This window comes from Panicum virgatum, chromosome 6N (genome assembly GCF_016808335.1).
Source record: "Panicum virgatum strain AP13 chromosome 6N, P.virgatum_v5, whole genome shotgun sequence".
Classification (NCBI taxonomy): domain Eukaryota; kingdom Viridiplantae; phylum Streptophyta; class Magnoliopsida; order Poales; family Poaceae; genus Panicum; species Panicum virgatum.
The window spans coordinates 31,563,195-31,578,363 of record NC_053150.1 but is presented as its reverse complement, the minus strand read 5'-3'; the positions used below and the strand labels follow the sequence as shown (position 1 = coordinate 31,578,363).

Sequence of the window (15,169 nt, the reverse complement as noted above, 5' to 3'; positions counted from 1 at the left end):
CCAAAGTTCGGACAAGGACTTGATGGAAATCCGAATGCAGACTGGAGAAAATAAGGCACCGGATTTTAGAGTCGATAATGAGGGAACTTTATGGTATAAAAATAGGATTTGTGTGCCCCAGAAATGAGACTTCCGGCAAATAATCATGGATAAAGCCCATAACTCGGCCTACTCCATCCACCCAGGATCCACCAAGATGTATATGGACTTAAAACAAAGATATTGGTGGAAAGGAATGAAGGCGGATATTGCACGATTTGTCGCCCATTGTGATACTTGTCAAAGGATCAAGGCCAAACATCAGAAGCCAGCAGGATTGTTGCAACCCCTACCCATCCCGGTTTGGAAATGGGATGAGATAGGAATGGACTTTGTAGTGGGTTTGCCCAGAACACAGAAAGGACATGACTCCATATGGGTAATAGTGGACCGACTCACTAAAGCGGCTCATTTCATACCCGTGCGGACCAATTACGGTAGAGAAAAACTAGCTAAGCTTTATGTGGAAAACATAGTAAAGTTGCATGGTGTGCCTAGCCGAATTGTCTCAGATAGAGGGACCCAATTCACCTCTAGATTTTGGAAAAATTTGCATAAAGCTATGGGCACCAAATTGGATTTCAGCTCCACCTATCACCTGCAAACGGATGGCCAAACAGAAAGGGTAAATCAGATCATGGAGGATATGTTGAGAGCATGAGTCCTTACCTATGGCAAGGATTGGGTACAGAGTTTGTCCTACACGGAATTTTCATACAACAACGGTTATCAGGCAAGCTTGGGCATGTCACCGTTCGAGGCTCTTTATGGAAGAAAATGCAGAACTCCCCTGATGTGGTCAGAAGTTGGAGAACGTGCCCTAGTTGGACCCGCACTCATAAAAGAAGCCGAAGAAAGAGTGGCCGAGATTAGAGAAAAGCTTAAGGCCGCCCAGTCTCGACAGAAGAGCTACGCAGACAAGAAGAGACGAGAAATAAGTTTTAACCCAGCAGAGTTCGTCTACCTTAAAGTTTCACCTATTCGGGGAACTCGAAGGTTTCAAGTACAAGGAAAGTTGGCCCCTCGGTACATTGGACCGTACCAAGTTCTGAAGAAAGTCGGAGCCGTAGCATACCGACTGAAGCTACCAGAAGGAATGTCAGATATACACCCGGTGTTTCATGTATCCCAGCTAAGGAGATGTTTGAGGGTACCTGAGAAAGAGCATGTGTTAGAAGAAGAAATAGATCTGCAAATAGACCTTCAGTACCAGGAAGTACCTGTCAAGATTTTGGACACTGTCACTAGGAGGACAAGGAACTCAGAAGTACGGAATTGCAGAGTGCAATGGAGAAGACACGCTGTAGAAGAAGCTACGTGGGAACGCGAAGATGCCTTGGAGAAGGAGTTTCCCATTCTCTTTAGGAGCCAGCCGAATCTCGAGGACGAGATTCATTTTAAGTGGGGTAGGTTTGTAACAGCCCAAAAATTCATATTCAAAAATCATTCAAATTCAAGACTTTTTTTTAATCTAATTGCATAAACTCTTTCTTGAGCTCAACTCCTTGTGCGCCAAATCTTCCTCAAACTTAATCATCATTGTCTCTCACACACACTTGAACCAATCAGCATCCCTTTATCTCCTAATCTCTATTTCTCTCTTCATCAAGTGAGCTCACACGTACCCCATCCACACATGCAGCAGCACACTTAAGCATGCGCATGCAGCCACTTGCAAGGATGCGAGCTTCATGAACCAAACTTTGCACCACTTGCTCTCGAGGACACTGAGACACAGCGGCAGCATGCACGCGCACACTCGGAACAGCGTCGTCGACGTCTTTTACTTCTTGGCCTCACCTGCACGTCACTCGCGACCACGCGCACCACAGTTCGCTCTGTCGCACCCGTCACCTCGCCACAGTTCACTCTGCCGCACCCGTTACTTTGCTGCAGACCGCCGCGCATCCCGCTGCCGGCCACCAGCGCGCCGCTCCACGCCAACCAGCCCCGCACACGCGTAGCTGCAGCGCCGTCAAGCACAGCGCCGCGCGAGGCCGCACATGCCCGGCTACATCCCCATCTCCGGCCTATAAAAGGTGATGCCGAGTTCTCTTCCCCGCCGTGCCATCCAGTGCTCGCTAAGCCTTCCCGCTCCACTAGCTAATCCACCGCTCACAAGAACCGAGAGTCGTCCCCTCGCTCGAGCCATTCCCGGTGAAGGTGAGACCCATGGCAGCTTCTCTCATCAACTCCGCACATCCCCATCGTAGCCTCCTCTCCTGAGACGAGCTCAACGAAGCTCAGGAAGCCACGGCCATGGCTGCCATGAGGCCGGAGCCAACTTGCGCCTCCCATGCTCGAAACTGCCAAACCGGAACCCCCTCGGCCTCCTCTTTCTCCCCATGATCTCCGTTTCTTTTTACGATGGTCGTGCTGCCGTTTGGCAAGCTGTAGAAGCTTCACGTGCCTCCCATGGTTGTGCTTCACGTTTGTACTCACCCCATTCTTAATTTTTACAGACGAAGATCCAGACTTCGTTCCCGAAGACATTGAGTAGGGGTTCCGTCCTGCACCCAACCTTGCCTGTGGATAGGGTCACCCGCAGGAAGCTCCGTATGGCGCAAGACTCTGATGACCCCCTCTTCGTAGTTAATATCGTTGTGTGGGTGTTAGTTTTTATGCTCGCGATAGTGGCGCTTCACTGCCCACTTCCGCGTAGAGTTGTACAGTGATGTACCATCTGTTGTAATAAAAGTGTTATCAGCCTCCTGAGACTGATATTGTATCACTTTTAAGTCTTCTCTTATGAGGGGACGCTACACTTATCCTTCATTTTAAATTGTTTTTATTTTATACTATTTTAAGAAGTTTTGCTGAATTAAAGAGGAGGATATGGTGCGGAGCTTGAGTATAACAAAATGCACAGCGGCTCAGGAGAAGAAGATGCGAAAATCAAATTTCCTACAATAGAAAAATGATTTTAAGAAAATAAGCTACTAATTAGATTTATTTTCTAGTTAGGGGACGGTCGTACGGCCCACCTTCATTAGAGCCGGCCGTTCGGCCGACCTTCATTAGAGCCAGCCGTACGTTAGCCGGTTCGAATCTATAGAAACAGGATCCTCCAGCTTCTGAAAAAAGAAGCCTCCAATTTTCATGATTGGTGGAGTCTCCGGTGGGGAGCTCCGGGCTCGAACCTGTACGTGCACACGCATTAAGCCTCTTGTAAGGCCGGGGACAATGGTAGCGAGCTCCTCTCCCCCCCCCCCCCAAAAAAACACAGATTCATGTGTGAAAACCAACAAACAACAGCTCTGGAGGGATCCCCATCAAGACAAGTGCACTTTGGGTTTTTCTTTGAGTTGGCAGGCCAGCAAAGTCATCCCCAATCACTGTCAAGACAATGACCCTGTTTGGATAAATAGCAAGGGTTATTTTGAGGGCTAAAGTTTAGTACATAAAAATAGCTCTCCAATGAAATAGCCCCTAAGGTGTTTAGATCCAAGGGCTATTTGGCATTTAAAGCACTTTTCCAATCATCTGGCTGCCACTTTACGAAGAGAGAGATGTCACTTTTTTTATTGGGTACAATCCCAAATAGCCTCAAATAGCAAATAGTCTGAAATAGCCCCCTGTTTGGCTCCTTGAGCTATTTGGGGCTATTTGAGGGGGGTTGATAATAGGGCCAATATGAAAGAATAGCAATCTAGGGTTTGGAAACATAAAGTTAAGGTGCAAGTCATATTTGACTGATTCCATGCACTCCCAATGCTGAATCTATGGTTGATTGTAAGTTTCAAAAATTATGGTTGATCCCACTCCTCTGAGAGCACAACATCTTGCAGCCTCCCCCTCCCCCTTTCCCCTTTCCATTTCCTCTGGATAGATCCAGCGAAGAGCCCGACTGGCGGCGAGAGCTCCACACGGCTGTGGGCGGGCGGCAACCAGTAGCCAGCGGTTGGAGCATGGGGCACGCCCTGCGGCGGTCGGTGGCGGGAGGCCGAGTGGCTATGGCCTGCGACGGGGTGGCGACCGGCGCATGCTGTGGGAGAGGCGACGGCGAGGGCGAACAGTTGCGAGGGAGAAGCGCGACTTGCTGTGATCTTGCGAGCGGCACATGGTGGGGGAGAGCGCGGCGGCGAGGAGGGCCGCCGGATCCGTGCGGCCGCCGACAGTGGACGGGGCATGTTTTTTTTCTTATTCTTCAAAAATTGTACTATGAACTTTTTTTATTTTTTGATAGAAAAGTTTTTTGTTTTGGATACAAAAGTTTTTCTTCTAATATTTTCTCAAAACTTTTTATTTTAAATTTTCTCATCAATTTTTTTTCATTTCTCGCTAAATATTTCCTTGGAAACTGCCTTCGAAAAAAAATTTATCAAAAAAAGATAAAAAAACTACTAGAAAAGGAAAAAAATGGTCGGAAGATCGACCGTAGGGAGCCCCTCCCTACGGTCGACTATAAATTAACTGTCAACATACACTCGAGCCACAGTAGCCCTCTATATATCACTAGCATAGTGCTCATGCATTGCTACAGGTAATATGATAGACTACATAATAATATCAAATTTATGTTCATTCACATCATGTATAAACCCTGCATCGATTGTGAGCGACATTGATTGCCCTATTCCAATTGGGATTTCAGTTGATTTATTCGGATTCCGATTAGGATTCGGATTTTGATTTGTCCGAACTTCGATTAGGATTCTTATTGACGGAGTAAAGAAACATTGCTTGTTTTAGAAATAGTAGAGATAAGGCAATTATGCTCATGCATTGCTACAAACAGAATTGGTGTAAGTATCGGATAAGTATAGTTGTCCATTCATTAATTCGTAGGGATCTATGTGATCGAATCGTGGACGGATGACTGGTTCGACACATAAACGGGATGGACTAAGACCCACATGTTAATGATACAAAATCGACAGACCAAACCAAAAATTTAGGTGGAAACCTTACTTTCTTTAAAAAATAGGTATAGATAAGGTAAGGATATCTTATTACGTTAGGAGTTGAGATCTTTACACAAAATCAAGTCAGATACAAAAATCAAGTCAGATACAACTCTGCTCTCTGACTATTTAAACCTGACACTCCAGTTTGTTAGATTGCATTGTCTGACCAATTTTAGTTATCCACAATTTTCTCGAGACAAGATGCCAACAAACTAACCCCTACTACAAACACAATTTGTAGCAATGTCCTTTTCTTCAGGGAGGGGTCAAAATATAACTCATTCCTTCAAAAGGAGCAAGGTTACTGTAGCAGTTACCCGGCCCTGAAAAGGCATTTTTAGGGGGCTAAAGTGATACCATTTTCAAGAGCGGGTGTGGTGTTGCCCGCCCTTGAAAATGGGGCGCCATTTTAGGGGCGAGTAAAGGCATCATCCACCCCTGAATAAATTCAGAAGCAGTGCATGGGGCGGCACACAGTGTGGCCAACGGCATGGCGCGGGGCGCACGGTGGCGGCTCAGTGCACAAGAGCAGCTTGGCTCCGGCGCGGCACACTGTGGGGCGTGGCGCATGGTAGGGGCACGACGCACGTAGCGGCATGGGGTGGCGTGGTGCCACGGTGCCAACGCAGCAGCGACACGTGTGTCTGTGTGGGGAGCAGCAGCTGCCGGTGATCTTTTTTGTTTTGTTTTTTATTCAATCAGTATGGGGCGGGTCGCGACGTCACCCACCCTGAAAATCTCTTTCCAGAGGCAGGTCATGCCCTCACGCGCCCCTATAAATCTATTTCCAGGGCAAGTATAAAATCCGCCCCTAAAAATATGGTTTTACTCATCCTTTGAAACTGTATTAGTAGTAGCAGAAGCACATGCACGCCTGTACTTCTCTCTCTTTCTTATCTCTGCAAAGGCAGCAGTAGCACATGCACTGCACAGCCCCCTCTCTCTTCCTTATCTCATCGGTCCTCTACGCATCTCTTCCTCTCCCACACACCACATTTTCTCCCTAGCCTCTACACCACCGCCACGTCCCCTCTCCTTCCTCTCGCTTGTAGTGCCAGCCCCGATGGCAGCGTGGAGCCGTGGTGGCTGGAGCTGTGATGGTGGCGTGGGGGCGTGGCTACTCAGAGCTGTGATGGCGGCATGGGGCTCCTCCTCAAGTTCGGCCATGAAACAGCACGACCCAGAGCAGTGTCAGCTCGGCACAGGGCCGGCACATCTTGGCTACCAGCCAACGTCGCGGAGCAGGAGGGGCTTGGCGTGGGGCCGCGGTGCGTGTCATGGGGTCGTGATGCGTGGCGCGGCACACAGTGCGGCCCATGGCATGGCGCGGGGTGCATGGTGGGCGGCTCGGTGCACAAGGGCAGCTTGGCGTGTGGCGCGTGGTAGGGGCACGAGCGGCGCGGAGTGGCGTGGTGCCACGGTGCGAACACAACAACGGCACGTGTGTCGGCACGGAGAGCAGCAGCAGCTCGGAGCAGCTGATGCCGGTGATCTTTATTTTTGTTTTTTATTCAATCTGTATGGGGCGGGTCGCGTGACCCACCTTGAAAATCCATTTCCAGAGGCAAGCCATGCCCTTCGCGCGCCCCTATAAATCTATTTCTAGGGCAGATATTAAGCTCACCCCTAAAATATGTTTTTACCCGTCCTTTGAAACTGTTTTAGTAGTAGTGCAACTTAGATGATACTAACCATGGATAAATTTGACTTCTTAGATATTATAAAGGTAGCTCTATTTGTTCATTGTATTCTCGTAGTATAGAAAATACATCAAGCAGCCTGTTCCAAGTATAATTTAACATACACATCAAGCCTTTGGTTATTCTAAACAGGACATAAGCAGCGTGACCAAAGACTAATCCACTTAATCCCAGCAACCGCTCGAGTTCTGCCAGCCGAAGTGATCATCTGATGGTATACTCGGGGTCCAGAACATAGTAGCATCGTTTGCTGGAGCAGCTGCGGCAGAATCAGAGGTGCTGCTGCTGTTGGTCGACATTGCTACTGCTGCACTGGAGGTAGCGGTTCCGGTGTATTCAAGATACTTGGCGTCCTGAGCCCCTGAGCTGATCATGCTCTCCTGGCTATCACTCGGCTTGCGACCTAAACTACTCTCGTTTGTCACTTCCTCCAGTTGATCCCACAGCTGGTATGCCTGAGTGGCCAATTGCTTCACATGGAACTGCGTTTGAGTCCGACACATAAGTAAGATATCCATTGAAGTCAAGGTTGCAAATTTGTAATTATATCATAAATCAATTTGATTATCTTACCCGTTGCTGTGGGTGCAATTCTTCCAATGGGAATGTCTGATCTCCAATTCTTGCTGCCAAGATCTCTCCTATAGGGTTAAAGGTAATGTCACACCCTATAGTCTTGAAAACATAACATTTATTTCCCATTTCGCATGTTTTCGCATGATTTAGTGTTGCACTCCATTGCTTATCTTTCATGCCGACAAGCTGATGAAGTACATATAGAAAAGAATCAAACTTAGTAACTCATGCCAAACAGCTGTACGCATACTCAAATATCATCATGTCTATGAATTCTTACAGCTCTGAGCTTATCGGGATCTATGGTGTTTAGCTTCAGGAAGTCCTGGACATTCCTGATGCCCTCGGACTCCAACTTCTTGTCGATTGGTCCATCCTTTCTAATTTTCTCGAGCCTCCATATGTTGTCAGTTAGAAACGGAGGATAATGCTTTTTGTACACTAGTAATTAATGGAGAAATTCAATTTAATGTTAGATTTTACTGTCTTCTTTTGCAGTTATATAGTAAGTTGCGTATTGGTATGAAAACATCAGCACTCAAGTATGATGGGGAAATACAACAGCGGGTTGGTGACAATTTCAATACAGAAAACATGTACAGGTTGGCATCATCAAACTTACATTCGCCTCGATGATCTTTGACGGTGAAGCTCTCGCTGATTGCCTCTTGGATCCTTGCTCCAAAATGGCTCTCAGGCATGATCCTCACACCAATTCGAAACCTCCGGCACCTTATCCAGCTCGAATTGTCAGTGAAAGATACATCATCAATCACAGCCACTCCATGATTGTTCATTGGCACATTAACTGAACCCACGAGCAATGGTCTCTTCCCTTCTCTAGCCTTCACGATCGCGGCATTAAACTGATCAGCCGTCCACCAATCCCGGTCCTCGCGACAAAAGTCACCATCCAGAACTAGCACTTCGAGCCTTACTGATGAAGAACCTAGATGAGTGTCTGGTGGTGGGATAATACAGTTGGTATTTGCGTCCATGAGGTGGATCTCGATAGCGTTATGGTCAGAATCAAGAATCGTGTTGTTTGTGAAGATTGGTAGGTTGAGCTTCTTAGCAAAGACTAGCTTCAGAGAAGGCAAGGCAGGAGCCTCTTGGATCCGTAGAGAAAGAGATCTGATAGAGAATAATAATGTTTTGTCTTATCATAATATAACAGGCATATCTACAATCTAAAGTTAGAGAAGAAACAAATAGATTGTGTTCCCCATTAATTAAGTAAATCTTATTAATTTAGATTTGGATTTGCTTGTTCAGGGACATGAATCCTGCGAAACTTTCAGTGACTCCATATAAAAAAAACAAAGAAAGGAATTTTCATATACCTGGGTGGCATGTGATGAGCGTTCTGAGAAAAGATGTTATGAATTTCCTCACGCACCTAAGCATAGCATGATATATGAAGTTATTAGCTGAGGTGCATCCAATAGCTTGTGGTGACGACGACAGAAGAAATAAGAATCAATGTTTACCCATGACAAAAATATATATGTAATAGTGTTCTTATTGTACAGTGTAAAGACCACAGCGAGGGCACGACTGGCATGGTAGCATCTAATCAATAATCGGGACCAATTTACATTTTTAGGGCAATCAGTAGACCATGCTATATATACTCCAGCGTCCCCTATCACCGCCGGTCCAAAAATGGTCATCACTGGCGGTTTTGGGATATTGGATTTAATTCGACGGTGATGGAGAGGGCCATTACTGCTGGTTCTAGACCCAGCCGGGATGGTTTGGATCATCGCCACCAGTTCTAGAACTGGCTGTGTTACCCCTATCACAAAACAAAACGAAAGAAAAAAAATAGTCTCCACAAGCACTGCTCCGCACTGTCGTCGCGGTGCACCGCGCCAGCTCCACGCCGTTGCGTCTGCTCTGCTCGCCTCTCCATGCTTCCCGGTCACCACGCCCCGCGTGCTACGCAGCCCAGAGCCCACGCCGAGACCTGCGCCGCTCCTTGTTCTGTGCGCCGCCTGCACCCTTGCCACCGCCTCGCACCACGGCCCCACACCCGCATCGCGTCCACGCTGTGCCACGCCTGCATCGCCACCTCGTTGTGTTGTGCCTCCACCCAGCACGCTCCGGGGCAGCAGGGCGGCTTGGCCCCGCGCGGCCACGCCCATGGAGGGGTTATCTGCGGCGGAAGAGGAGGAGACGTGGGGAAGGAAGGGGAGGAGAGGAAGAGAAAAGAATCAGAACTGGGAGGAGGACAGGGAGAAGGGGGATGAGAGGGAGTGAGAGAGGAGGAAATATATAGGGTTTCAAATGGCATCACCGCCGGGTCAAATTACAAACTGTCGGTGATATGCACACAACACCGCCGGTTCATTTTACGATCCGACGGTGATGCCATTTGAAACTATATATCTTCACCGGTTTGTATTAGAAACTAGCGGTACCGGTTTCAAATTAAGGGCCCCGGTGGTGATAGAGTATCACCGCTGGTTCAGTTCAGACCGGCGGTGATGTGGTGTTTGCAATAGTATATTTTGTAGTAGTCCGATCAAGTTATTTCCTCTATCAAGAAATAAGTTTGATGCCATTATTTCATGCTAAACATAAAATTGACAAAAAATGTTGACACATATAAATGTGTGTGATCCATACATAGTCTTACCACTCTACGAATAAGCGGCTCCAGATTCTGGACTATTTGCTGAATAGTTTCTTGGGCCACGGCTCTTCTTACGACGCTGCAAAACGAGTACAGAAATCCAAAACGAGAATTAATTACCAGCTGGTAAATGAATCTTTTAGATGGAAGCAACTAATTAAGCAAGCTGGTGCATGAATGGCACACCTTATTACATGCATGAAAATCAATTCATGCATGTGCAATGGAGGCACCTATAAGAAGACTCCTTTAATTTGGAACTTTGGAAACTGATTCCCATTATCATATATACGAACTTGGATTTTTGAATTCACATGCTCGTCTAATGAAACTAAAGGATAAATTTTCTTAAAGACAACACGAAGCAAAGGATGATGAAAGGGTAAGTAGATAGGTTTCCAATTAGTAACAAATAGATTATTTTTTCGTGGTTCCATGGATCTTATTCAGTATGGGATTTTGCTCGGCACAGGGGGTATATACATTTATAAGATCATTATGTATGTATATCACTATATATATGTTGACTCCAACCACAAACAACATGAACGTTAATTAGTTCTTGCATAGCTAGGGGATGCATTAATAAGATCTTCAAACTCGAAACAGAAGAAAAATTAAAAATGGAAGGAACGAATTGAAGGAGAACAAGCAGCTAGCTAGGGTGCGAGTTCGATATGATATGCATATATATGAAGGCCCAGTAGTTGCAAGAAACTTGAGCCAACCGAAGCAAGAATTAAGTTGATTCATCTAACCGATCGAACCGGAGAACTTACTTGGTAAACGCAACCGCTGGTTGCCGGATCCTTCTAGAACCACGCCGGTGCGGATGACCATCAGCTCCGATCCCCTCCTCGTCGTCGTCGTCCCCGCGCGGCCTCCGCGCCGCCATCTTCGATCAGTTGCGCTTTTGCTTGAACAATCAAGATCAGGGAAAACAAGCGAGAGCGAGTTTAGGATCAGATGAATCAAATAAATCAAGAAGAAGACGATGTGAATGATTGATGATCAGGGTATTTGTGCGCTCAAGATGATGCGTGAGGAGATATCGAGGAAGACTGTTAATAATAACCCTACCTGCGGAAGTGGCCTGTGACGAGCTTGCTAGCTAAGACGCAGATTACGTCGGCATGTACGCGCTCGAAAGCAACTTTGCCGTCACACCAGCTATATATAGGCAGCACGCAGTGGCTTCGTATGACTGGCTGGGAGGGGAATTGCAGTAGATGTTCCGTTCCGGCCGCCGATCCGATCGATAGAAAAGAAATGGCAGGAGAACGTTCGAGGCAGGCTCCGGGAAGGCGGTCGGAAGCCGGCGTCACGCCGTGCGTAAGTTCACGGCATTGTATGCTTCGCTTCGTTTCCTCGCTCGCACTGGCTGGCCGGCTTGCACTGCCTGCCGCATGATCGATCGGACGGAGGACAATGCATGCAGCAGAGGACGGTGAGACGTTTTTTTGTCAAAAAGGTGATGGAACATGCAACGGCACTGCCAGGTGGGACCGGCAGATCGGTGCGCGCGTGAGGCACCTTCCAGAAATTGGGCACGTACGACGACTGCGTTCGTCAGAAATTGGGCACTTTTCCAGAGTCGGTCGTGCGTGTTCGTACGTGACCAGACCACGACCGGCCGGGGCAGCGAAGTCTTGCTGGGTTTTTGCTCGGAAACAATCCCATCTTGGTTGCCTGGGCTGCTGGGCAGCACAACATTCACTGGCCGTTCCTTGTACAACAGCGAAGTAACCATGCACCAGCTGGGACAGGAACGTAGGCACGTCTTGCTTGCTTGGAAGCCGCCCATCAAGTACCAGGAGTTTACGTCATAATTGTGTGCATGGACGATATATAGTGGATGCCTCCTGGATGGCTATCTAGGTTACATCGAAATGTCAGTCTCTTTCTTGCCTTTCCTTATGACCACCTATATTATTATATATGTGGCTTGCTGCCTTGCTGGATCGGCTGAAAGGGACTAGCTAATTTCTTTGCTAATGTAACTCTCTGCAACCACCTAGCTTCCTGCTATTTTCTATGCACCTTCTCAACTGAAAGCACCTCACACTTCGACTAGATAGAAAGCTTGTGACAGTTCGTCAGAGAGTGAACCCTTTGGTTGTTGATGTATCTTAATAATAATTGGTCTCTTTCTGACAGCTTATTCTTCCAATGTTCCCGTAAGCTAAATTTGTTGCCTTATACATTAATAATGTAGTACTATACTGTAAAGCTTGGTTTCAGTAAGCGAGAGCATATTTAAACTGGATACGGGGCCGTCATAATTTGAAAACTTTGACCGCAAACATAGAATGCATCATTAATAATATTTCCAAACAGGAATTGTATATATATATATATACAGGTAGCTTTAAAAATTTTTACAGAATGTTCTTTATTATCGTTAACAATATAATGTTGCTAGTGCATTGTTAGAAATTCCATGAGGACCGTAGAAAGCATATATAATCTATGTATCAGAGACTTGAGTAGACCACCTGTTCACGAACGCAGCGTTGAAACCGAGAGGTACGGTCTCCCGGCCCGGCTAGTCTGAATAGAATAGCTCGGCGCTCACAGATGTTACCTGGCTACATATATGAAACCTGATTATTTCCATATGGACTGTCTATATATTTCCATGTACAAGTGTCCATAACCTCATATACCATCTTTAAAAAAAACCTCTTATGTACGACGCTATAACATTGTCCTTCGAGTGCGTAACTAACTACACTTGTTTAATCAATCTCCTTGGCATGAGTAAACACCAAGAAAACGACCTATCGCTGTCAATACAATGTGACCACTGCATAACACGGACGTACTTACTTAATGGTAATAACCTCTGTTCTTAAGGCGTGAGGCGTCTGTGGCGATCCCACCCCTCTAAGGACGCCTAGGCGCGTAAGGCGCGTGGCGAGGCGACGCCATAGACATATGTTAGAATACTATGACAACATAATTTAGTAGCACACATACATACCTTTGTTGAGCTGTTGTAGCACCCATTCTCCCCTTGCTGCTGCTCTTTCCATCCATTCTCTTCTCCCAATTAGCAAGCTACACAAATAATGAGCAATGAATCAATCAGCAAGACTAACAAAAGAAATTAAGTGCAAAAACTGGACTCTGTCAACAGGAATGCATGAACACACAACACAGCAATACAATCACACGGCATAAGTGCATAACTAACATCATTAGTTCAGTACATCAGCCCATAAGTTTAGAGCCTGGTGGACATAATTAATAGTAGTTCTAGTCCACAATTTCAGACTCTAGTACTCCACATTAAATAAGACAATATAAGTAGTGCACAAAAGCAGCATGCTGTAAGTCTAAAATCTCTCAACTCCCATCTCTCGGATCTCATCTCTCAATAGCCATCATCGAACTCATTGGTGGGAGCATCATTTGTCGTTTCTGCAGCAACATTGGTAGGAGAGTCCTCATTGTCGGTCACATTTGCATCATCATCCTCATCTTGTTCCCTCTCTACATTGTCTGAACCGAGGTGTTCCTCCTCCTGGTCATCAATCTCATCTTCTTCATCAATAGTAGCAGTTCTACTTCTACCACGCTTGTAGACAATTGGATCACCACGGCTGTTTCTGTGAGCTCTCCTTGGAAAACAGCGACCTTGGAGTGATTGAGAAGCACCAGTTGCTCCATCAACAAGCTCCCATGTGAGACCATCACCTAAATCAGAACCACGACGACCTTGGGGGGGTTCATGCAACGAATCTGCCCATTCATTGTCCCAAGCCAAATCTGAAATAACCAAAGGATCAATGTTTTTCTTCTTCTGACGCAGCATCTGAAACCTAGTTTTCATCTTGCGGTTGTATGAAATAAAGACTATTGCATTCAATCTCTTGTGCAGCAATCGATTCCTTTTCTTTGTATGCATCTAGAAAAGAACAAAATGGATTAGTAATTGTCTTGCTGAAAAGAACACATCAACAACAAAGCCTTTTAATCCCAAGCAAGTTGGGGTAGGCAAGTAACAAAATGTATGTCAATGACTCACATGTTCAAAGGTACTCCAATTTCGCTCACAGCCGGATGATGAAGCACATAGACCAACAACACGCCTAGCAAACCTTTGTAAGTCAATTGCAAGGCCACCATAGGAACTCCACCAATCAACTAGAATGACAAATACAAGCGGAGAACACATAAATGGACAGCAGCACACAAAAATCTATAATAAGTTGATGAAATGGACAGCACTTACGAGGGCTCTTTGATTCGATGTTTTCTATAGCCATTTCATCTGAAAAGGCTTCTCCTCTTTTACATTGATAGTCCATGGCTTGATCATTTATCTTGTTTCGAAGAACGCCATCTGATACCATTCTCCGAAGCACTTTAAGGAAACAGGCCCTTAGCTGCCCAACAGTTTCATCTTGATCAGCATTTATGAGAGGAAACAATTTTTCTGGGTTCAAATAGAGTGCAGCCTCATATAATGGATGGTCCATTTGCTTCAACCAACATCGCTCGATAATGTCCAAGATTTTCTTGAGCAGCCCTTTCTTGTTCTGAGTGCCAAAGCTTTTCTTGATCTGCTCTTTTGCTTCAGTCATTAGTGCAGCAACCTCGGGCATTGCTGGCTTCTCATCACCATCAGCAGCCCTTAGCACAATAAGTAGTGGAGCTGAAGCCCTAAGACAATCTTCAACTGCATTCCAAAATTCTATGGACAGCATGGTGTTATAAACACGTTCACCAACTTTAGTTTTTGACAGGTTGCTAGCATACCATTCTGGACATGTAAATAAAGCCTTCACCCCTTCCATTAGCTTGTGCAAGCTCTTCAAAGAAAGATATGAAGTGGCAAACCGAGTGGCTCCAGGCCTCACAATTTCAGCATCTCTTGTCTTCTCCCTCATTAAACTAAGAATTTTCCCATGCCTATAGATGAAATTGGCAACCCCCTTAGCACGTGCAATAGTCCTCTTAAATTCCTTAATTTTTCCAATGTCCTCTAACATCAAGTCCAAGCAATGTGCAGCACAAGGACTCCAAAATATGGTAGGAATCCGGTCCATTAGAAGCTTGTCGGCTGCCTTGTAGTTAGCGACATTGTTCGTGATAATTTAAACCACCTTGTCTTTTCCAATTCCTTCAATCCTCTTCTCTAACAAATCAGCTAGCATATGTGCATCATGTACTTCACCGGATGCATCAACAGACTCCAAGAAATAGATCCCTTCTGGGCTATTAACAAGGAAATTGATCAAGTGACGTCCCTTCATGTCGGTCCAACCATCGGACATAAGTGTGCAACCATAATGCTTCCATGC

The 15,169-nt window shown here is 46.0% G+C and overlaps 2 protein-coding genes across 2 annotated transcripts; both read right to left on the bottom strand.

Moving 5' to 3' along the window:
- Nucleotides 1-6,694: 6,694 nt before the first annotated feature.
- LOC120679341 (protein SAR DEFICIENT 1-like) lies at nt 6,695-10,991 on the bottom strand. The gene is made up of 8 exons (XM_039960910.1): nt 10,941-10,991; nt 10,640-10,776; nt 9,864-9,939; nt 8,566-8,621; nt 7,845-8,356; nt 7,503-7,663; nt 7,220-7,408; nt 6,695-7,128 (listed from the first exon to the last, which is right to left on the bottom strand). Exons 2-8 carry the CDS (start codon nt 10,753-10,755, stop codon nt 6,811-6,813), a joined length of 1,428 nt encoding a protein of 475 aa, XP_039816844.1. The 5' UTR covers nt 10,756-10,776; nt 10,941-10,991; the 3' UTR covers nt 6,695-6,810.
- Nucleotides 10,992-13,023: 2,032 nt separating this feature from the next.
- On the bottom strand, nt 13,024-14,816 carry LOC120679686. The gene is made up of 3 exons (XM_039961336.1): nt 14,098-14,816; nt 13,891-14,009; nt 13,024-13,770 (listed from the first exon to the last, which is right to left on the bottom strand). Exons 1-3 carry the CDS (start codon nt 14,753-14,755, stop codon nt 13,237-13,239), a joined length of 1,311 nt encoding a protein of 436 aa, XP_039817270.1. The 5' UTR covers nt 14,756-14,816; the 3' UTR covers nt 13,024-13,236.
- Nucleotides 14,817-15,169: the final 353 nt, after the last annotated feature.